The sequence below is a fragment of the Polypterus senegalus genome, chromosome 6 (genome assembly GCF_016835505.1).
Source record: "Polypterus senegalus isolate Bchr_013 chromosome 6, ASM1683550v1, whole genome shotgun sequence".
Classification (NCBI taxonomy): Eukaryota; Metazoa; Chordata; class Cladistia; order Polypteriformes; family Polypteridae; genus Polypterus; species Polypterus senegalus.
This window is the reverse complement of record NC_053159.1, coordinates 72,756,943-72,782,617: the sequence shown is the minus strand read 5'-3', so window position 1 is coordinate 72,782,617 and position 25,675 is coordinate 72,756,943. Positions and strand designations below refer to the sequence as shown.

General features: G+C 37.4%; 1 protein-coding gene across 1 annotated transcript in view; it reads right to left on the bottom strand.

The window, feature by feature from the left end:
- The window catches only part of vps8 (VPS8 subunit of CORVET complex), a 740,642-nt gene that overhangs the window by 709,343 nt on the left and 5,624 nt on the right, over positions 1-25,675 (bottom strand). The window contains exons 3-5 of the mRNA XM_039755059.1: positions 24,797-24,860; positions 17,718-17,783; positions 17,402-17,532 (exon numbers count right to left, since the gene is read on the bottom strand). Of these exons, the coding sequence (XP_039610993.1) occupies positions 17,402-17,532; positions 17,718-17,783; positions 24,797-24,860 (261 nt within the window). The remainder of the gene's footprint in view (positions 1-17,401; positions 17,533-17,717; positions 17,784-24,796; positions 24,861-25,675) is intronic.

The following is a 25,675-nucleotide window of genomic DNA, read 5'->3' as shown; positions in this document are numbered from 1 at the left end:
GATTGTATGTGGTTACCTACCAGGTAACGCTTGTGGTTGGTAAGCAAGTTGGCTAACATCCGCCACAGTGGCCTCTTTCAGTTGCGAGAAGCAGATCATAGAATGGTTGAAATAGTTTTCCTGTCAAATAATGCAAAAAGTACGCAACACATGTTTTGCCCTAATTCTGGGCTCATCAGGTGTACACACCATACAATCAGATTGTGATTCAGACTACGAATGTATTGAATGTAATTACCCCGATCTACATACTCTCAAATAAACGAACCACACGCCGTGGCACAACGTAAGAGGCTTTGCCGCCGACGTTCCAAGGTTCGATTCCTGAGAGGGGGTGCAGTGAATGTGTACGCCTGATGAGCCCAGAATTAGGGCGTAACACGTGTCACGTACTCTTTGCATTATTTGACAGTAAAACTATATATGTGTGTGTATATATATATATATATATATATATATATATATATATATATATATATATATATATATATATATATATATATATATATGTATGTATGTATAGCAAAATACCCGTGCTTTGCAGCGGAGAAGTAGTGTGTTAAGGAAGTTATGAAAAAGAAAAGGGAACATTTTAAAAATAATAATGTCAATGTAATTGTTTTGTGACTGTTATGAGTGTTGCTGTCATCAAGGATTTGATTAACATTATTTCTTTCAATCAGGTTCATATTTGGAGGATGTGTTGTGTTCAAGTTACATTCCGTGTTTGTGAACCGTTGTAAAGATAACAGGTTTCGTTCATCGAAGTGTTCACTACCCAAATCGGTACTCTTATTTGAGACATCACACACTGCATGCATGGGTTTTTTTTACACTGTCTTCCTTTAGCTGGACATTGATTTTTTCCACCGTGTGCTTTGTTTCCGCAGTAGCTGCACATATGAATATGCTTGTTTGCATACTGCATACACATGAGCCGCTTGGAGTACATGCATCGAAGGTCGTTTGCATAAGAACAGTCCTTCACTCGCAAATATTGACCTTATATGGGCAGGCACTCAATTACGTGGGAGGCGTGATGACGCGGGACGCAACTCCGCCTCATACGGCAACTGACCTGCAGGCTATGGCCATATACAGTATATAGACGAAAGTAGGTTCCAGTTATGACTGTTACGCGTAGAATTTCGAAATGAAACCTGCTTAACTTTTGTAAGTAAGCTGTAAAGAATGAGCCTGCCAAATTTCAGCCTTCCACCTACACAGGAAGTTGGAGAATTAGAGATCAGTGAGTCAGTGAGTGAGTCAGTCAGTGAGGGCTTTGCCTTTTATTAGTATAGATGTTTGTGAATATATATATATATATATATATATATATATATACACACACACACACATACATATATATTAGGGTGTTTCATTTTCTAAGGCAAAAAATAAAATGTAAAATTTTTGCAGGCTTTGCTTACGCCCCGAGTCTCAGTGATATAAAAGATATATCTGCCAAATTTCAAGAAGATTAGATAATATTTAGAGGTTGCACACTTTGATCAGTTTTGTAAAAGTAGGCAAAAAATAAAATTTTTCAGTGTTAATTACTTTTATTGGGAAAACTAGAAGTCACAAACTTAAAATAATATTAAAACCAGACACTAAGATTAATAGGTAGTATGCAAAACATGTGTTATATTAATCAACTTTGAGTGTCTGATCAAGAGGTTTTAATCTAGGACTTGAATGTAATTTTTTCGTTGCTGGAGGCTAAAACGCGGCCTCTTCGTCACTAGGTGCTGATGATGATGATGAAGATGAATCTTCCAGTATAACTGTCTTATTGATTTCAGTGATAGCTTTGTAATGTTTATTCTTATATGAATCTTTTTTTCTTCTTTTGTACACTTAGTTCTTATTTTCAAGGCGAAAACCTTGTCTACTCCACTCATTGTTGAATTCATACAATCTTCTCTTTGTGACCTAAGAAATTCTTTATTTTCTTGTCATACGCTAGTCATGTCCATCACATTTTGCCGGGAAATGTCAAATAACTCAACAAGATCACCTTTCCAAATCTGCCGTTTCACATTTGCTTCTTCCGTGTTTCTCGATTTCTCTTTACCCAGATTTAGGTATTCTTTGTACAGCTTCTGTATACCAGCAGGGATATTCTCCTCCGTCTTAACAGGGATATTTGCTTTCCTCCACACTTCCTGTAGTTTAGTACTGGTAGATTTAGCAGCATTCGAAAGTGTTTCTTTCATTTCCTTGTGATGGTAAATAAAAACTAAAAGTACTTGTTCCTTTGAAGGGAGCCGAGCTCCTAAAATCTCACCACTAGGCACCTTTTCTAGCAGCCAAATTCCTGTTTTGGTTCCCATTTTAAAGTTCAATTACCTGCAACAGATGAAAGAAATACATGAGAAGCCCATTAGTACAAAGCACTTCAATATTAGAAGTTTCACTAGTTTGAAATCAAAGTGTAACCACTAAATATTATCCAATTTTCTTGAAATTTAGCATATATATCTTTTACATCACTGAGAATCGGGGCGTAAGCAAAGTCATATGAAAATCACATCTTTGGAAAAATGAAACACCCTTATACACATATATATACATATATATACACATATATACAGTATATACACACACATATTATTAGAGGTTGCACACGTTGATCAGTTTTGTATATATATATATATATCTATACTAATAAAAGGCAAAGCCCTCACTCACTGACTGACTGACTGACTGACTGACTGACTGACTGACTGACTGACTCATCACTAATTCTCCAACTTCCCGTGTAGGTAGAAGGCTGAAATTTGGCAGGCTTATTCCTTACAGCTTACTTACAAAAGTTGGGCAGGTTTCATTTCAAAATTCTAAGCGTAATGGTAATAACTGGAACCTATTTTTTCATCTATATACTATAACTAGCAGAGTACCCGCGCTTCGCAGCGGAGAAGTAGTGTGTTAAAGAAGTTATGAAAAGAAAAGGAAAAATTTTAAAAATAACGTAACATGATTGTTAATGTAATTGTTTTGTCATTGATATGAGTGTTGTTGTCATATCTATATATATATTATAGAAAAGGCGCTATATAGGCGCCTGGCCCGACACAGAAAGACACAGAGGCACGTATAAAAAAGTACAATTACTTTTATTTTTATTTATTATTATTTATTTTAGCTGCTGTTAGTACTACTTACCTGTTGTGTTACACAGTCTTTAAAATGTAGTTTACCCGCAACCACTCCAGTAGTGCTCAATGTACCTGTACTTCTTAAAACGTTAATGTTTTACTGTTTAATAACTTATAGACTATATTTTATTATTTTTCCCTTGCACTCAGTGACCAAAGCTATACACACACATATAGACACATACATATATATACACATATATATACCTGTGTGTATGTTTGTATGTATGTGTATATATATATATATATATATATATATATATATATATATATATATATATATATATATATACACACACACACATATATATATATATATATATACACACACACACACACACACACACACACACACACACACACATACATACATACATACATACACACACATATATATAATTTGTGTGTTTGTATGTATGTATGTGTGTATATATGATGTAGATAGGTATGTGTATATATATATTTGTATATGTAGATATGTATATATGTATATAGATATGACTACCCTCATCACGAAAGCTGTTTAGACGTAGTGCAAACGTGTGAGTGCGAGCTGAGCGACATGTATTCCATTCCACAAAGAATCATTTTCAGCACTTTCTGTAAAGAGTGAGTAAAGATTTTTGCATTTCAAGTTTCTTTCTTTATGGAAGGGCGCTTTTTTTCGCCAGGGAGGCGGGCTACTTTTTCGTATATATATGTGTGTGTGTGTGTGTGTATGTATATATATGTTTATATATGTGTGTGTATGTATATATATATGTATTTGTGTGTATATATGTTTGTTTATGTATGTATGCGTGTATTGTTAAGCCTTATGATAATGTTCCCGCACGGAGGATTTGGAGAGACGCACTGGGAGAAGTATAATCTGAACCTCTCTACAGTTTCGTTTATTTTCGGGTTGTAATGTTCATTAAATTTACGTATCATCTGGTCCAGTGGCGGACCGTGCATCTCACACCTGCACAACGAATTGTGAAGGCCTCTCTGCCTGGCAACAAATGATGGCTGAAATGTGATTGGTTAAATGCTTTAATACGAAAATACATGTCTGGAAGCAGCACAACTATCGGAAAAGCTATGAAAGGAAGCGGACAGACTATTTGGAATTATTGAATAAGTATTCATGGACAAAATATAATTAACATCAGTTTGTGATTCAGATATTTTTTTAGGCCAGCAGAGAAGGCATGACTTTGCTTTATACCCTGCGTCTTCTCATTAAACTTGTATCTCGCGAATATCTTGTGCGATCTTGCAATGTCCACGGCTTTATTTAATTTTAGCTCAGACCCAGCACTTAAATGTTTCTCGTGCACTTTCGCTGAGGGAGGGTTTCCAAAGTAGCTGCACTTATGAATATACTAAGCACAGTCCTTCACCCGCGAATATTTACCTTATATGGGCAGGCACTCAATTACATGGGAGGTGTGATGATGCGAGACGCAACTCCACCTCACACGGTGAGCGAGCTGCAGGCTATTACAGTATATGGACGAAAGTAGGTTCCAGTTATGACCGTTACGCGTAGAATTTCAAAATGAAACTTGCCTATCTTTTGTAAGTAAGCTGTAAGAAATGAGCCTGCCAAATTTCAGCCTTCCACCTACACGTGAAGTTGGAGAATTAGTGATGAGTGAGTGAGTGAGTGAGTGAGTGAGTCAGGGCTTTGCCTTTTATTAGTATAGATACACACACACATATTTATTTATATATATACATATATATACACATATATATATACACACACATATATATACACATATATATATATACTAGCAAAATACCCGATTCGCAGCGGAGAAGTAGTGTGTTAAAGAAGTTATGAAAAAGAAAAGGAAAAATTTTAAAAATAACGTAACATGATTGTTAATGTAATTATTTTGTCATTGATATGAGTGTTGTTCTCATATCTATATATATATATATATATATATATACAGTATATATATCTATATATATACAGTATATATATCTATATCTATATACACGGGAACTTGGAGAATTATTGATGAGTCAGTGAGTGAGTCAGTCAGTGAGGGCTTTGCCTTTTATTAGTATAGAGATATATATACACACACACACACATATATATATACTGTATCTATCTATCTATCTATCTATCTATCTATCTATCTATCTATCTATCTATCTATCTATCTATCTATCTATCTATATTATATATACACATACATACATATACAGTGGAACCTCGGTTCACGACCATAATTCGTTCCAAAACTCCAAAACTTGGTCGTGAACCGAAGTAATATACTCCATAGGATTGTACGTAAATACAATTAATCCGTTCCAGAACGTAAGAAACTGTATGTAAATATATTTTTTTTGAACATTTGTAAGCACAAATATAGTTAATTATACCATAGAATGCACAGCGTAATAGTAAACTAAATGTAAAAACATTGAATAACACTGAGAAAACCTTGAACAACAGAGAAAACTAACACTGCAAGAGTTTGTGCTATAGTGCTACGAACCACTCACTAAAAACACTTTTTTTAATGAGTTTTAAGCACAGGGAAATAAATTAACATTTGAAAAGTCATTAATTTAATAAACCACCAAGAAAAGGAACATTGCAACAATACACGCTATGAACCGATCGCTGTAAATAGAAGTGAAGTGTAGGTTAAAACCCAATAGAAAAAAGTCTTCATTAAATACAACGGCGTTAAAACAGTTCTCGGATCTGTCTCTAACAACAAGCCTGGTGCATTCTTTAACTGCCTTCTCGGCCTTATGCATCCAGCTGTCTCTCGCTCTCATGTCCGTCAGTCCCTCTCTTGCTCTCGTGTGTGTGTGTGTGTGTATGTCTCTCTCTCCTCTCTCTCTCTAGAGGGCAGCTTTCCTGGGAGGCTGTTGCACCATGGAGCCCTGCAGGCTATGCTGTGAGTTGGAGTTTGGCACAGCCCTGTTGCGTTTTATGGGGGCTTTCAGGGGACGCTGCAGAGCCTTTCACTGGACTCTCACTACACCTGAGAGTGATTCCAGATCCGATTGATGAACCACCTGGAACACTCCTTGGGCCATCATAAAAGGAGCCACCTCACTCCATTTGGAAAGCCAGGAGGAGGAAGGACGAAGCTTGCCAGCAGGAGTGGAGGCAGAAGGACTGGGAATTGGCAGCTGAAGGAAGGACTGTATTGTGGTGCTTTATGTACTGTGCTGTGGGAAGCAGAGAAAAGTGCTCCCCAGATATAAATAAAATGTGTGCGCAGGAATTTGTGTCTGCCTGTATGTGTCGGGTTAAGGTGGCTGCACATGCCCCAGTGGACCACAAGTGACATCCCAGATGGGACTTCCTGGCCGTCAGTTCTCAGGGAACAAATTATAAAAAATTTATTGCGATGAAAGCAACACAGCAGCACGAGCCACACACACGCAGCAGCCCAGCGGCAACAGGCTCTCATAAGCAGCAGCCCAGCAGTAAATTTATGGTACTTATAAAAGTTAGCTTTTTTCAGTTTTATTTTCTCAGTCTTGTTCACACTCATCCAGATCTGACCGTAACTAACAGCGCCAGCATACATTCACTCCCAATCTAATGCTATTCGTTTTCAAATAATATTGCATTAGTGCGATGATGTTTTCTGATTGGTACTATTCAGGTCTGTGGAGGATGGCCGGCCATTTATCCCGGCCAATACCCCCAAGCCGCCAGGTGGAGCCCTCCTTGCAGCATGGAGGTCCCCAGAAGACCAGCAGGGCATCGTGGACAATGGAGTTTTTATGCACAGCCTTGCTGGATGCCATGGGGGCCACTAGGGGACGCTGTAGGAAGGAGTAATGGATATTTTCCCTACGCCCCGGAAGCACACGTGAACAAGAGGAATGACGTGTTTCCGGGGTGAAGAAAAGAACTTGTACCTGACCCGGAAGTGATTGAGAGTCACATGGACTGGGGATTAGGAACACTTCCAGATCAGGGGATATAAAAGGACTGTGGGAGCTCCACAGTAGGTAAGTATGTATCGTGATTGTGACAGAGAGAAGTAAAAAATAAAAAAAAAACACGCTAACTTTGACAAGTACTATAAATTTACACTGGCTGTTACAGACACAAATCAAATATATGTTTTTATTTTATAATATTAACAATAAGAGCAGCTCACTACTCAAAATGGTAAATTTGCAGGGGAGCTGGTTTGGAACTCATGACCTCTGGATTATAAGTCGTCAATTCTAACCACAGCACCACGGAAGCTGTCGTATTGTACTTGCTCATTTTGTGAAAGTGTTCATTTGATTTTTGGCCATCAGCTTTCAACAATTATACAGTTCATGCCTACATTTTGTCATTTATTACTAAAACATGAAAAATGTTTCTGTTTTAATGATGTGTTTACATAGATTGTTGTAGACACGGAACACACATGAAATTATTTACTCTATACAATTCTAGGTAGCTCACTCCCAGATAATCAAGGCAGGAACTGGGAGAACTTCTTGCCCTTCTGCGGCAGTGGGGTGGATGGTATAGCAGGCTGCTTGCTGCTTGGGCTTATTGACACATTTACAAGACAAAAGACACTGACGGAGAGGTGTGAAGGGATTTAAGGTGGGCCAGGTTTACGAGTTTTTTCGTAGGCTCTGGTAATTCTAGTGTTAAATAAAACAGGAACCCCTAGCGAAATGACCAACGTTGGTTCTAATCGGAGTTGAGTAGCAAGGTGTCTGACAGTTGATTGACCATGTCTTCCTTTTCCGGATCTTTGAACAGTGCCACACGTGTGGTAGAGGCCTCTCTCTGAGGGAATGGAGGGACAGGTGACCTCAGTTGTGCGTGAGGTGGAGCAGAGCTTCCTGTGCTACTTCCATGTATGCAAGGCACAAATGGAAGGAGGGGAGCAGCGATGCTATAAATGCCACCGTTTGGGCCAAAGGTGGGGGCACTGTCCTAATAGGGTGCCGAGAGATGCCGGGAGAGGGCATCGGCGCAGCGCCTCCCAATCTCTTTCTTATTTGCTTCAGGACAGAGCCATGGTCCAGACAGCATTAACTACCCATCCTGGAGGACAACAGCCCCTCAGCTGAGAGAGGGACACTGTGACAGGTGGCCACAGTCATTACCTGGCCGGGACAACAACTGTATGGAAGAACCGGGGGAGAGAGCATTGGCAAGGCAATAACTTCCTTGGGACGCTAGAGGGAATAGAGGCTGTTTTTAAATACCAAATGCTTTCTCAGTCTTTGTAACTCAGAAACCTAAAACATTCTGTTACTGAATGTATACATTTAGGAGGTATAATACAAATACGTACATTGTTTATCTTTTATTATGGGACAATTGTCACGACACACAAATGTACAAAACAATGTAACAATAAACATTCAAGTAATTTCAGATATCTAAAAAAAATCCACCAGAAGAATCTGAGATCCCATATTTTAAGGTCTTTTTCCTGTATTTTATGGTGCAACTAGTACATTAAATCATTCTGTAACACCTATAGTATAAAATCATAATGTAGCTTGCTTAACAAACACAAGAGCAAGTCCATGTGATGTGCCCACAACTATAACATTTGACACAGCCTACAAACAAACATTAAAACATTTAAAATGTTAAATTAAAGTGATTAATAATGCAAAATGATATTTACAAATAATGTGATAAGAAAAATTTTAATGACAAGCCAAACTAAAATTCAGTGAAACATCAAAATAAAATTAAAATATCTTTAAGTGCATTTTAATTTGAAAAGTTAAAATAGAATCAATATCTTAAAGAAAGCTCCTTTATATTTTAAGATATCTACAATACATCTTGAAATAGCTAAAATGTATTATCCAGCATCTCAGAATAACTTATTATGAATTTCAAAATCAATACATATCAGGATATCTTAATATTGACCTTGCACACATTTTACAATACCTAAAATGCAGTCCAAGATATTTCAAAATCATTTGCTGTAAAATTTCCAATGATTTCAATAGAACCGCCTCATCTGTTTTAAGATACCCCAAATACATTTCAGATATGTCAAAGTAGGTAGGAAGCTCTTCTGAGACAACTGAAAATGCATTTCAGATATCTTTATGGTATCTAAAACACAATTAAAATGAATTGTGGATATCCTGAAATAACTTTCCATCTTTTGTGAGCAGCTATGAAGTTCAACCAATATTAAATGCATTACTGCGATTTGGGCTTTCCATAAGCTTTATATTTATACAACGTGCTATGTGCTATCCTATGTAACATTGTTTTTCTTTTTTATTATATATTTTTGCTTTTTGTTTTCATTATTATGCTATATTAGAATAGCATTTTTGGACTCTGCCAGGAGAAACACTGAAAAGGTTTTGTTGCCAGAGATTTTCTAGTATGGAGTAGAGGGTAAAGCAATCTCTTATTTAAACATGAATTGTTTTAGTTTACCACAGCAGCCATTGACACCCTTCATGGATGAACCCACTGGGATGGAGGTTAGATCCCTACCTGGCAGGGTAACCATTATAGGAGGATAGAGCAGAAGGATGCATATGTTAGCCTGGATGGTCCTAACCACTCTCCCAGTTGGAGAAAACATAATGGATGGACTGGAGGAAGCTTCCTGCCAGGAACTGTCCTTCATTCCAGTACGAGAGTTGGCAGTGCTCCTCTGGTCTAGCTCTAGTTTGGACATCTGCAGGGCTGCATGAGAGTTGTAATTCAGGAGGACGGCCCTGTCGAGTTCCTTGGGGAGCTACCAGTGAGTGCTGCCAGAAGGAAAGTCTCATATTTTATGATTGTTCCCTCTGACCTGGAAGTTCTTCCTGCGTGCATTGTTCTGGCACCAGAAGTACTCCCAGGCCTGACATAAAAAAAGCCACCCCATCTTCCCCAGAGAGTTGGGGAAAGTCTCTTGTACAGGGTGTGCACAAAGTCTGTATACCCCTATCTTTTGGAGGATTTTGAAAACATGTTTCAATTGCGGGAGCTGCGATAAATCGCACACTCGTCAGAGAACATAACCTTTTCCTTCTCAGCATTTGTTGGAAATTGGTGCAGCATCAGATCACAAGCTTCCTGACGTCTGTCCAAGTCAGCATCTGATAACTCCTTAACGTGCAATGGACGCCAACATTTCATTTGCAAGTCCTGTTTGATGTGTTTTTGCATTGTCGATTCCTCTATTCCCAACTCAGCAGCATGTTTATGAGTGGATTTCATTGGGGATCGTTGGACAGACTCTGCCACATCTGCACACGTTTCATGCCTTGTGGATGGTCTTCCACTTTGCGGTGCATCTCGGACGCTGCCCGTTGCAAAAGCCTTCTTCTCCCACTGCAACAATGTCCTCTTTGTCGGCGATGCCTTCCCAAAACGCACAACAAAGTCATCTATGATATTTTTGATCGATTTCCCAGTAACAGGCCGCTCATGAATACACACAGTGGCCACCAAACTCTTCTTGATCGTGAAAACACTTGTGTCACCCATCGATTCATCTTGAAATGACCGCCACGTTGTTGCGATTTCTTGCGCGGCAGCAGGTGGCGGCATCAGACAGGATGTCGGAAACACACCTCGAAATACCAGGAAGACTTGGGATACCAGGAAGACTTGGGCTGATTGTCATGGTTATTCCTGTAAATGCTCCTAAAGAAAGGGGTATACGGACTTTATGTGCACCCTGTACAATAAAAGAACACTGACTTGAAACTGGGACTGAGTCACTGTTTTTGTGTCAGGGGCTTAGGGGTCTGCAACACCTCCTAGTCTTCATAGTGCATACTGATACTCCCATTTAGCTTACAATGAAGGATAAGGTAGTCACTGGATTTTGAGGTTCAAATGCCAAACTGTAAGGATGATGGCCAAACTAATCCTGATCTTTTAAAGGAAGCAAAAAAAAAAAAAAAATAATAAATAAATCATGCTGCTAAACTTTACAAATATTTTCAGTGGTACGCAGATTAATTCAAAATTGATTTTAAAATCTACTATATTACACATTCATGACAGTTTAACTACTTTACACTTTTGAATTTATAAACATATACCATAGATTAAAATTAGCAATTTGAGAAGACAGACTATTACTCATAAGGGGAGGAGGCATGTTATATATTCAATTATATAAGACAATATAATGATGAATCACCTGATGAATGATGGTTGTTAAAATGTTCCATACAGTGGCAATTTTCATTTTTACAATTGTAAATGTCATACCTGCAGTATATTTTCTGTTTGATGGAGTAACATATGGCTTTTGTCAAGAGACTTCTATTAAAGACGTTCACTTGATCATACACTGGATAAACAGCAACACTCATGACTGATTCCAGAAATAGGACTGCAGTATTTATTCACCGACTCTACTAAGTAGAGTTCAATATTTCGTTTAAATACCAAGTAGATTAAAACCGTGCCAAACATTTTTCCTCTCAATATCAAAGCCTTTAATGTGTAATACAAACTTATACCTTGTGTACCTCATATACAATGTACAGTATATGACTTGATATATGTATTCACATTTGTGTATTGGGGAATTACATATTAAATTAGCTACATTTTGTGCTGCCTGACATTTGAGTCCAGTACTCATCTGGCACTTTTAAAAATCAAATTCAGAACACCCATATAGAGTATGAATAACTAGTTGCCATGCTGACTCTTCAGTATGCGAGTAATGGTACCGAAAATTCAGTCAGATTTCTTCTTTTTGGGCACATACACCATCAGCATTGCACTGCCAGATCTAAACAATAGCATGGAGAATTGCTCACGTACTGAAGCGTCTATAGCTGCAGGTGGAAGCTGCCATCACTCTTTTCATAGCTTATCTTTTCCTAAATAAGGAGTGTCATTGCACATGTACTGTGTCGGAATGCCTATGTTGATCAAACACAGTAAGCTCTACCTGTGACTATACACTGTAGGAAAATAAGTAAATAAATATAGGTAAAAAAAAACATTCAATGTGGTGTTTTATATAAGTAACATATAAATGTTTTTCATATAAAGACCATCAAGAAACAATCACAAACTGAACTGTGCATGATACCTTGGCAAGCTCTGTAAGCCCTGCTGTTTAATTGAAGGACATGCGTGTGGCAGATACATTGGCAGGATGACGCCCAATTTTTGACTGCATCTTTCGCCTTTACACTGGTGCAGCTGTGTTGTTCTTACATGCGAATAGATGATTCTTGAGGAAAGTGCTTCTTTTCTCTTTCTCCAATGTAGAACCCTCATCCCCATCCAAGATCACTTCTGTTATAGCACGACTTTATTTGAAAACAGCAGTGTCAGTTCGGTGAGAGTGTGAACGTGACAGAGAGTAAAACTGAATAAAAACAAAAAACACTAACCTTAACAAGTACCATAAATTTATACCGGCTGTTACAGACTCAAATCAAATGTGTTTTTATTCTATAATAGTAACAATAACAGCAGCTCACTACTCAAAATGGTAACTCTAGGAAGCGGCCAAAATCGAACCAGCAATCTCTTGATTATGAGTCAGCAGTTCTTGCTGTTGCACCACCCAAGCATCGTGTCAGCGTCGTACCCTAAACCGATTTCTTTTCTTGAGTTATATTCTTGAATAAAGCAGACTTATTTTGTTATCCTTGTACCTTTTGTGAAAGTGTTTATTTGATATTTGGACTTCTGTCTTCACACATTGTACACTTCATGTCAAAATTTTGACATTAGTACTATAACATGAAAAAGTTTGTTTTAGGTATGTGTTCAACATTTCTTGCCTCGGTTTTCCTATCATCTAACATTTACCCAGATTGTTGTAGACACTGAACACACATGAAATGCATGTGTTCCAAATAACAATATATTATTTACCCTATACAACTCCAGGCACCTCACACCAAGATAACCAGACTTCTGCTGGGAGAAAGGGGGGAGGATGGAATAGCAGGCAGCTTGCTGCTGGCGCTGATTGACACATTTGCAAAACAAAAGACACTAATGGAGAGGTGCAAAGGAATTACAGGTGGCCCAGGATTACAACTTTTTTCATAGGCTTCAGGGATTCTAGTGTTGAAGCATTTCAACTTACCACGGCAGTTGGTAAACCAGCATCCACCTTGTCCTGAAAAACAAAGCAAAGCCTAAGTAACTCCAACATATGGCCTTTGCTAAGCATAATGTTACTGGAATATGTTCCACTCAGAAACTGAAATAATTTTACAAAGTAATTGCTGTTACATACATTTTTTCCTACAATTACTACACAAAATAATACATGACTGAAATACAAAACATTGATTAAGAAACTTTAACAGTGTTTTTTAAATTAAACATCAAAACTTATGTAACTAAGAGACGTTCATTTTACTTACTGCTGCAGACACAGTCTGAGCAGACACTCCTTTCTGGGTGCTATGTCAGAGAACAGATCCATGAACAGCAGTGATGCTTTCTGTCAGTCGTCTTCTTCTAAAGATGACAAACAAATATTTAAATCGAATAAATGTTCTTATTCTGAAACACATTACACTTATAATATGCCAATAGCAGTGCTATGCTAAATAACTCAGTTGCACCTACCAAAGTGTAAATAACCACTATCTTAAAATAAATTTATCTGATCTTAACAAGGAGATGTTTGAATGGTCAAACCATAATTTTTATGTACTGTTATGCTTTAATAATTATAACACCCATTCACCATTTAATGTATATGCATAATTAAATTACTTTTAAGGAAAAAGGAATTTGAATTTACCTTAAGTCAGTTTTTGACTAAAAGCCACCTTAATAAGTAACATGAGCCATATTGAGTATTTTTTTTTTCAGAAGAAAAAAAGAAAGAAAAAAAGATCCATTTCTTATTAGGAAGCCACATTTTAAAACAAACTTCACTGCCTTTTTGTTCACTAACTGTATGAGAAACCTTTCATTGAGTTTTCATAATAATGTTGCAGTCTTTCATGTGTTATGAATATAGAAGATTGATAAAATTGACTTTATTTAGATCATTTCATTCTAAGCAAACAGATGTACTCATTAGGAAATCAACATAATGATTCAAATACAGAAAGTAGCAGACATTGCTGTGGGAATACAGTAGGAAATACTGGTTTTAAAGGGACTAATTATCCAGGTGCTTCACATTAAAATAAATTGTGGACTAGAAGGGCAACAGAGCTGATTACAGCTGCAGTATTTCAAAAACTGATCAAGAATATGCAAGATTGATGCACTCTATATGAAAAAGTTGCCTCTACAATCAAAATTTACCCTTTCGCCTAGAAAAGAAACACAGCAAAGTACAATTACAGTCTCATCACCATGATTATGAACAAGAACAGAAAAGAATATGATTATAGCACAACAAATGCATAAACAGGAAGCTCAGAACACAGCAGTCAATACTGAAGCAGGAAATAAGATCCGAGGGCATAATAATATAACTAACAAAATTAAGGACTTATACCTTGAATTCCTCACAATGTAAACAAATATGAGGTATATGTAGAGGTGGACAGAGCACTAAAAGGTTCTACTCAAGCATTATTACTTAGACAAAAATTTACTTCAGCAAAGGTAACTGACATGGAAACTACTCAAGTAATATTAAAAAAATGTATGATCTGAAAAAATAAATCAAGTAATAATTGACAAAATATTAGATCTGCAATTGTCAATGACTCTAAATTAGTAAATATCTTCAACTACACATGTTGTAATTTGGAAAGCATTACCAGAATATACATAGCAATACAATATTTTACATATCAAAAGCCATAGTCATGAAATATATACATATATAATAAACACTTGCAATTAGAAAGTGTTCTGTATATGGCAATTCAGCTCAAACTCCAATTATTATGTATATTCCTATTATGCACAGGTAAGCAACTAATCAGATTTATCCTTAACATGCAGTAAGTTAACAATGTAGTACATAGTTATCAATTACAAACCAATATTTGGGACAGCACAGACTTCAGTGAAGAGAAAAGGTTACAGTTTTCCAAATAAAGTTTTGCAATATTTTACCAAACAAATTAAATAATTTAATATTTTAATGATTTAATATTTTAATAATTTAAATTACTGGTAGCTGAGCTGCCAATCATTAAACCTTGAAAGTGTCAGAAGCATAGATCACTATATGTTTTAAGTCAGTAAAACTAATGCAGTAAACAATTAAAATTCGATTGTCATTATCACTGGATTAAACTATTTCAGTTAGAGACAAGTATATTTGCTTAGTGATCATTAAACAGAACTACAATAGACAATTTAATATTTATATATTATATATTTCCTTCATTTATAGACTCATTCATCAAAATATAGAAGGGTGTTAAGTAGTATAGCATATTTTATTTTTAATTACAGTAATATAAAATTAAATGAGGTGGATTAGAAACTTTACAGAAAAATGGATCCTGCAGTATTTTAATATGACATGCAACATTTTTATAAACATTCATTGTTTTAATACTGAATAAATTGAGTCTTTGGCTGTATAAAACTTATCCATAAAATACTTCTGCACTTAAAAATAATTCTGGCAGCTAAAAACTGCTTAAATATAAAACACATATGCATTTATCTTTTTTAAAAATGTGAATCTTTAATTCACAACTATTTGTATTGTTAAAATATACTTAATTTTATATTTGAGTTTTTTACAGTGTACTAAATAGTCATTCCTAATAACAGAGATATAATTATAAAAATGAACTAAAAATACTAATATGCAGTGCTTTTTTCTTAACAATGTTATTTATTTATTTTTTTTATTAATTTTATTGCAATCCATACAAAGCAATCAAGTTTTTACAAAAAGAAAAATTGAGTTAAGAACAGATCGATCCCCATTAACAAAGTTAAACTGTCATATATTCAGTAGGCTTTACTTAATTCATATTTAAACTGTCAACCACTTTGTCAAAAGTTATTTTTTCTAATGCGCTGCACTTGATAGCTAGAATCTCTGAACTTGATAAATGTTGGTGAGTTACAGAGAAACCCAAGTAGCTTTTCGCCCTCTTATTGCAAGTGCATTGAACAACCTTCCTTTTTAAAAACAGTAGTGGGCTGTCTTTTCATCAGCATCACTACTAGAACTAACAGAGGCACCATTTCTTCTGTACCTATAAATCTGCCTCTGTCAAGCTATTAGAATTTTTACTGCAGTATCGTTCACATACCTGTAACTTGAAGTTTTATCGTTTATGCTACATTATCTTAAATAAAAATACTTTACAAAAAGTCAACTTACTTCCATGTGTTTCTGTATGTTTCACAAAGAGTTCATGGATACATACAGCTCCCACTTTTTTGGGCAGTGGGGTTCACATGTATAATAAAGCTGCTTTTGTTTTATGTCCTTGAGACTGAATGGCTCTGCTAGGGTTGAGAGTACAGCTGCTATCATTCAGATTACTCCAGGTACAGAAAATAAAGCTAGGGAAAATGAAATTTACGGTGAGAGTGCGCTCTCCAATACATTGGCCTGTTATATTGTGTTATTCCGAGATCTACCTACTGACACAGCTGTGGGGAACTGCATGGCCACTAGGTCACTTACTAAAACACACTCTTTAATCATGACCTTTGATTTACTGAAATCATCCATTACATTGCATTTTAGATCAATCAATTGTACTTTGTAAAGACACACTTTGAAAAGGTAATGGAGTAGCATTGTTACTAAATAAATATACTTTCGAAAAGAGTAAAACTATTTTAATTTAAAAATATTTTGAAAAGTTAAATTACCTACAAAATATACTCAAGTACAGTAACAAAAGCAAACGTATTTGTTAGTGTTCACCACTGGATTCAAGCCAAGAACTTGTTTCACAAAGTACAAATACCAATACTCTCTGCACAGTAGAGCTTGATAAAAATATATATATATACTGTATCTGAATTCAGAAAGCTATAAACTCACTGAAAAGCTGCAAGCCGAGATGACTATAGAGTGCAATTTTACACCAAATTTTTCAAATCATCATTATTATTATCAGAAATGTATTTTGAACCTAGAGAAAATAATATTCTGCCTAAAGCACTATATCAAGTGGTAATTATAGTCTTTCCAAACAATATACACTGGTCCAATTTGACTTAGGATCATCATCATTAAGGTCATGGTGGAAGTTTTAGTGAAAAGAATCAGAAATTTGTAAGAATGTTCAAATGTTTATCTGGCTTAAAGATTAAAACTATTGAGGAAGGGGAAAAAAAAGACTGCCACCTACACCTATGATGATTAAAAAGATATACATACCTTTTTAAAAACATCCTGTCACCACTATCTGAGCTGGCAAGTGAAGATGTTTCACAGGAATGAGTGTCAATATTCTCAGCATTCAATAATGATGTTTCTTCCAGGACAAATGGCTCATCTTCATCTTCAGTCTTAAAAAAAAGACGTTTAAAATACAAGTAAGTAAAAACTGATGCAGAGACCTTTAAATGAATCTATATTTTCACTAATCTTTGCAAAGTCCTTGGTAAAAAATACTAGCAATAGAAGGTATGAAAAGGCCCATTTTTATAAATAACAATATGTCATGGTCTCTTATTGTTTCCATGTGACTTACCTCATTTAGGATGCTTTCAAGAGTTGGTGGAGTGTCAACTTGTGGAATGTCAAACTCCTTATCAATCTGAAAAAAATTTTAAATGTAAATTTGAACAAATTCTTAATTTGTATGTATTTGTCCTTCATTTATTAATGCTCAGACCTAAAACAGGTAACAGTTGGAAAATAAAGCTGTATGGAAATTGAGGTTTTCAGAGACATCAACGGACATCTTCATTGTCTGTAGACAATTTATCTTAATAAGGTCTACTTTATTTACACCAGGACTACTCTGCCCTCAACACAAGTTACACAATGTCCATTCAGAAGACAAAAGAAAAGGAAATACCCTACAAAGTAAACACTAAGCTTCTATTTAGGTGTTGTGGACGTTAGAGAGCATGTGAAAACAACCCTTGAAACCAAATAACAACTAGAAAATCAAAGTAGTTGGAAAATAATATAACTTATTAACAAAACAACTGAATAAAAGGAACAGAGAAAGGAGCAATACACAAAGGGATAACACCAAAAAACCTAAGCCTTTTGGCATTCCTAATCACCCAAATGTTTCAGTCTACCCTGTGGGGTAGCTAGTTTCTTACCCACTTTGCTCTGTGCACAACACAAATCATAATTTGGCCTAACTCTCCCTCCCTTTCAACCGCTGAGTTACCATAACCAGCTACCTTCCAACTCCAACATTTATGGTGTATTTGCTGAAAGGGGCTTTCAAGCACTGGACCAGGGACACATCTAGGTGATTCTTCCAGGTTACCTTACCATCATTCAAAGGCTTGTTGGTGCCCTTTAGAAAAATTTCTCTGTAAACTCCAGATCCCAAGTAGCTATAGGTTTTTATTCCGACCAGTGCACCATTCTTAGTTTTAATTGATCTTATGTTTTTATTCTCTTATTGTAGTGAAATCTCAAGTACTTGGATTTTTTGGAAAACATTACATTTTTCTTTAAAATTTCCTTTTTTAAAAAAAATAACCCTATTAGACTGGGTTTTGTTCCTTTAATTGCTAGCCAAATGATGCAGACTTCTAAAGAGGAAAAATTATTTCAGTGCTATATTCACTTGTCTGCACATTAAAAAAAAATGTTTCTTCATAAGCAGACAAGTGAAAATGGCAGTGAAGGTATTCCTCCCCTTTACTATTCAACCAGGCCTTTAATGACCTCTTGGGCACAGCCATCAGAAAGTGTGTCTGTCTGCGAAGATAGTGTCAGCCTTGTCGAGTGGTGTACTTACTTCGGCAGTGACATTCGTGTCTCTGGTGGCTCTTCCTATGTAGTCAGTAGATGGTTTGGGAGAGCATGAGGGGGTCATGAGGTCGCTGGAAAGGGGTGTGTGGCACTCCCGATATCTATGCAAAAGGACGAAGGTCCACAACTTTAGAGTCCTTCTGCTCCCTGTCTTGCTAGAATAGTTGTGAGACATGGATGCTACCTAGTGACATGAGAGGAAGACTGGACTCCTTTGGTGCTGCGTCTCTTTGGAGAATCCTTAGGAACCGCTGCTTTGACTTTGTGTCGAATGAGTGGTTGCTCATGGAGTCCCAAATGAGGCACATTATCTGCATTGTGAGGAAGCATTAATTACCGCACTACGCCCATGTGGTGCGATTCCCCGAGGGTGATCCAGCATGGAGGATCCTCATGAATGAGGTCACGAGTGGCTGGACCAGGCCAAGTGGACGCCCATGTAACACCTGGCTGAGGTAGATAGAGGGTCATTTCCGGAGGGTGGGACTGGACTGCATGTCTGTCTAGGGCATTGTCAACCAGGATCCTGAATGGTTTTGTTGTGTGGTGGGTGTGGCAACAGGCTGTACCAGTGTATGCTCCCCAACCTGACCTGACCATTCAACAGTTGCACCTACATCTGCAGAAGTAAACTCTACAGAAAAGGGTAAATTAAAAGAAAAACACTAAAAGAAACATAAGTATTTATAGCTATAGCAAAGAATACAAATGTTAATGAATTTTTTAGAAATATCTGTAGATCAGATATACAATGAGATCAATTAAAAGTAAGAATAAACACATAATTTGTGAAAGTGGTTTAAATAAAAACTTGTGCTACTGGGGATTGAACTTGAAAACCATTGCCACTGGCTTTGACTAGGAAAAACCAGGCTCACTGTCCTCCTTATTACTCTTGCAAATCTAAACCATACAGCCAATTGCATGACAGCACTCCAATGCATTTAGTTATGTAGTCATTGTTAAGACAACCTGTTGAAGTTCAAACCGACCATCAGAATGTGGTTGAAAGGTGATTTAAATGACATTGAGAGTTTAGAGTTTAGAGTTTAGCAAAAACAACATGAAAGCATGAATCCATCATGCCTTATATCAACAGCTCAGGCTGGTGGTAGTTGTGTAACGGTGTGAGGAGGATATTTTTGGTATACTTTTGGCCCCTTAGTATCAATTGAGCATCATTTAAATGCCACAGCCTACCTGATTATTGGTTCTAAACATGTCCATCCCTTTTTGACTGCAGTGTACACATCTTCTGATTTCTACTGTAGATGTGTATAATGTGGCATGTCACAAAGCTCAAATAATCTCAGACTGTTTTTGTTGGATAGGACAATGAGTTCACTGCATTCAAATGGCCTCCACATTTACCAAATCTCAATCCAATAAAGAACTTTTAGGATGTGGTGGAATGGAAGATTTGCATCATGGACGTGCAGCTGACAAATCTGCAGCAACTTGTGATACTATCACATTAATATGGTCCTTGTTGAATCTATGCCACCAAAAATTACAGCAGTTCTGAAGGCAAAAGGGGGTTCATCCCAGTACTAGAAAAGTTCAACCAATGAAGTTGGTGGTGATTGTGTGTGTGTGTGTGTGTGTATATATATATTCCAGATTGTAATGGGTTAAAACATAGAGGGAGATGGAATACTTTCCCTCCCTTTGGTCTCAAAAACATTCTTAGAAAATACAGGGTGTACCTATGTTATCCAGGAGACACCCTATAAAATTATTTTGATGCAAATTTGACATGGCTTTATTTTTTCATCGATTTCAAATTGTTTAGTCCAGATGACACCATTTGGTAAGAACAGAGCATCAAAAACGGAAAAAAAATATTTTGCATCTTTGGCTTTGTCCGGTTTAGGCTTTCAGATAGCATACTTTTAACTGATACAGCCTGCTGGATTTTTTTCCATGTTTAGATACTTATACAGGGCTTTCAAAAGGTTATAAACAAACAAATTGCATCAGGGTTTAACCAGCAGACCTCACAAATGTGAAAAAATCATTTTGGGCCTAATTTTCAGACCAGCTTAATACAGTACACTGATATTTTAAAATGATTTTTTTCCTGTATCCTACATGGTCCCTTCTTTCTCAAAAAGACAGTTCTTACTTTCTTATGTGAAACTTTCACTTTTTCCCCCATTTTAAAAGATGGGCTACCATTTGTCAGCATTTATAATCATCAAGTTCTTCATCACTAACTTGGGTATAGGATTAATGGAAAAGAATAAATCAGCAAAGGTACATTAAGCACAACATATCAACAGCAGCTGCTTGATTTATCATTACATACAATACTAGTTATAACGAAATGTTAACATCTTGGTATTGCAGCAGCACGACTGTGACCCTTTTCATTTCTGTTTCTATCAAAGTGCAAAGTGTAAGGCATCTGTGCCTTTGAGATCAAGACGGTACTACCTCCCACTGACCATTATAGGTGCACTAAGCAGTGCAATGACAACACTGAAATGGCACCTAACACATACTGTCTCTAGGAGGCCAATGGAAAGACTGTGGGATAGTTTTGATGCATGAAACTTACCAGGATGTCTGTTCTGCTTCCTTCCGAAATCAAGCCAATCCAACTTTTTCATCATACATGTACCCAACACAGCCTCCAACAGTACACTGTTCTAACGTGAGGGACGCATTTGATATATTAGGTGTGTAATTGTGAGAGGGCAGGATCTCAGCTGCTGCTTAAGTGGTAAGTATTCAGACAGTTAATTGATTATTTACCAGCGGAGGTCGATACAGTATCAAAAAAAGATAGTAAAGATCGCATTAGCACAAACTAAAGGAAATTATTACTCAAAAAAGGGAAAATAATCATCACGGACCAGGTGTAATTGAAAAAATAGCAAGACAAAGCGAGGTCAGAAATAAAAGACAAAGAGTATAAAACAAAGTAAAACGTCATAAAGAGGTTAAAAACAAGGGCACAAAACACATGCAGAGCAAGATACAGAATATGAAAGCAGAAAAACACAAAAGTGTCAAAACAAAGTAAACATCGCATTAGCGCAAACAAAGAGAACTACTCGGAGAAATAACGAAAAGGCGAATAGAGATCGAATATATGGACACAGGTGATATGTCAGAAGTATGTAAATATTGTAAGGGTTTGAAGTTTAAGTCAGAGAATTTCAAAAACAGGGTTTACCTTGTGACGATGTGGTTTCTGGCTCCACGCTCCCATGGCTGTTTGGGAACCCTTGAACCCAACACCGTCACATTTGGTGGCAGCGGTGGGATGAGCTAGCGGTGGAGGCCAGAAGAGGAGACAGAGCAGCAAGCGGGATTGGTAACTGACTTTGAAAGAACCCACGTACCCAAGCCGGAGGAGGACATTTTTAAGAGACTGAGCTTTTTAAGGACATTTATTTATTGCTGTGGTTTTTATTTGTCTTAAGGTTCTTATTCTTTTAATGTCCTGGTTTTATGAAGGGGGCTTGGGTTGGTTTGTTTTAGTGGGATTGTTTTAGTGCTTTTATTGTTTTAGTGCAGTGTAGAGTGGCCGAGCTGTGGACCTGAGCTCCAGTTGCATTGGGTTGGCAGTGGAGTGGAGCCTTCCCATGCAACTGGAGTTTTATGGGGGGTGGAATGTGGTGTTATGGGTCCACAGCTCGTGGAGAAAAGGCCATTGATTTTAAATAAATCACCGCACCCGAGGCGGCTTCGTGAGGGGGGCGTTGTTGTAGCGAGCCGCGGGGCAGTCGTCGATGTGGGCGTTTCTCACCGTGTGCACAGGTGAGGAACTGCCCACATTCGTGATTGCTCCCGTGGCTAATGCTGCAGCTGTGATGGCCCCTCACGTTTTTAAAAGAAGCGCAAGTCGGTTGGGGAGAGAGAGAATCGATTAGAGAGAAAGAAACGATCGGAGAGAGAAAGGAAAGGAGAGGACGGAGGTTACCGGGAGCAGGAGAGGAAGCAGGTCGGTGAGAGGGAGAGCCGCGAAGAGCGGCGGACGTGCGGCGAATGAGCGCGTGGACAGCTGCATGGAAGCTGGGTGTTAGGCCGACACCCACGTGTTTGTGTTGATGTCGCTCCGCTGGCGAGCAGGTAGCGGGAGTGACCAAGGTGAAAGCGACGAGCCGCAGAAGGCCGCAGAAAGGCAGCGGAAGTCGGGAGGCTTGGAGTGGCAGTCCTTGGTGTGAGCGTCCTGGAGACCAAGGAGTCCAAGTCTCGAGGCTGGGATGAGAGCCAAACCGAAGCCAGGGATCGGGAGGTCTCCAGTCTTGCGTGTGTTTGAGGAGGGCAGCTGTAGAGAGCGTCTTGCCTGCTGCTTGGCCCATACGGGATAAGCAGGTAAGACGCATACAGAAAAGCACCGGATTTGTTGATGGTTTTAAGACTGCTTCCTAAAAAGATTTTAACCTCTCGTTTTTAAGGATTGTTTTTTTTCTATTTATTGGTTTTACTCCACGTGTTCTTTTTATGGATTATTTATTTAATGAATTTGAAACTGCACTATTTATGGAACACTGTTTTTGTTGACTGTTTTAATAAAAGCACTTTTGTACTTTCAACCATCCCCTTGCTCAGATGCTCAATTTGCCTCCATTGACTGGCTCACTCGGTTTCATTATCGACGGTGTTGGGTTCAAGGGTTCCCAAACAGCCATGGGAGCGTGGAGCCAGAACCCACATCGTCACATACCTCACATGCATTTATTGGTTACTTTGCAAAAAAAAAAAATATATTAACTGCTGATGATGTAGATCGTTTTGTGTCTGCTGAAATTCCAAACTGAGAAACCTATCCTGAATTATGGTACAAGGTCATTAAACACGTTTCACGGACCTATTTTAAAAGATTCAGCATGTTAGGACTCTAAAGATTCCAAATATTGTTTTTAAAAAAGTTCTGAAATAAAAGTGAAACTAATGAAATAGCAACAACTCAAAGAAAAAAAAAATCTTAAAAGTGTCTAACTGAAAAAACAAACACGGGGGTTGGTGAAGCCCCCTCCCTAGTCTTAGCTAAACAAAGAATTACTGGGTCTCTCCTGACTAACATGGGTAAACTGGTAATTTTTCCAGAATTTTTTGCAACCTTAGTGTGTGTGCCATTGGTTCATTTGATATGAAATGATTCATTCATCAGCAACCCGCTATATCCTAACTACAGGGTCACGGGGGTCTGCTGGAGCCAATCCCAGCCAACACAGGGCACAAGGCAGGAAACAAACCCCCGGCCAAGGCGCCAGCCCACCGCAGGGCACACACTTCACCTAACTTAATAAACCTAAAGCTGTGTTTATGCTGGACATCTCGTCGCCACTGTCTAATGGATAACAGGATTTGACAATGGATGAATATAAAGCACTTTATAAGTCGTCCCACTTCATTGACTAGGCTGGGCTCTTTCCATGGACCAGCATATGGAACAAAGTTTGAAACGGACCAATCCTTTGACAACAGGTTATGACGACGATAAAGGTAAAGTAACTGCGTTATTACAACCGTCACTGCACGTTGAAATGATGAATGAGAAGTTGCAGGACATTTTTTGAAAGCAGAAAGACTAATGGAAATGGCTTTCTTTAACAAGCTATAAAGCTCAGTGTCAAAATGAAAACGCATACTGGGAGAGCTTTAGACAGTAAAGCAAATATAATTTAACTGCATATAGTACAAAGAAAAAGGGAACACTGGATCAAGAATTCGTCACCCCAACATCATAAAAGAGTGGCGTGAAAGCAGAGTAACATATACAAATGAAATATTGCATACACGAGTATGAAGACCAAGAAGGCTGCGGACAAAATAAATGTCGTTAAGAATGGCTAACGGGGATGCCTTAACGTCAAGGAGTGTGCTCATCGATTCGATGTCTGTGAGGTTAAGCTCAGAAGACGCTGACACCAGGCTACGGTGAAAGGTAAAAACGGTCCAGTCGGAGTTAATTCAAAGAAAAGAACCGTGTTTACTTTCCATTCCTTTCCAACAAATTCACTTTACGAGTTACTGTTCCTCATCGAAAATTGCGTGTAATAAATTTCCTCCAATCAGCAAAGCGAATGCTTTAGTCATCAATGCGTAACTTCCTTTTACCTGAGCGAAACGGATTTACAGTTTAACATCACCGCCCGCATTTATTTTCCCTAGGCACTCTGTTTTTTTCATGTTGTGGCTCGTGAACGAGTACAGTATTTTGAAATTTAGATTTCAAGAAACAACGCGTTGTATAAAAGAAATATACAGATTTATCTATTTGCTTTTGTCGTCTAATATATAGATAGTACTGTATTAGTCCCCAGTAGGACATAAAGTTTAACAAATTCATTTATTAAAAATGTAAAAAATCAAAGAACCGGCTATTAAACAGAGCGGAACACTTCTGTCAATATGATATTTCGGTTTTGTTTTTTTTTTTTTTAATAAATTTGCAGTTTAAAAATCCTAAAATCCTGTTTTTGCTTTTCCATTCTAGGATATTGAGTGTTAGTTGATGTGGGGAACAAATGTATTTAAATTATCCACATCTATCCATTTTAAAACCTATTTATCTTGAGCAGGGTCAGGAAAGCTGAATTTTACAACAATAATAGGCTGTAACACAACAAAATATGAAAACAGTTAAGGAGTCTGAATACTTTCCAGATGCACTATATTATAAATGTGCAATACACTCCCTGGAAAAGTTCTTTTATTTGGCAGTCCTGGGTAATTTTCACTCACACA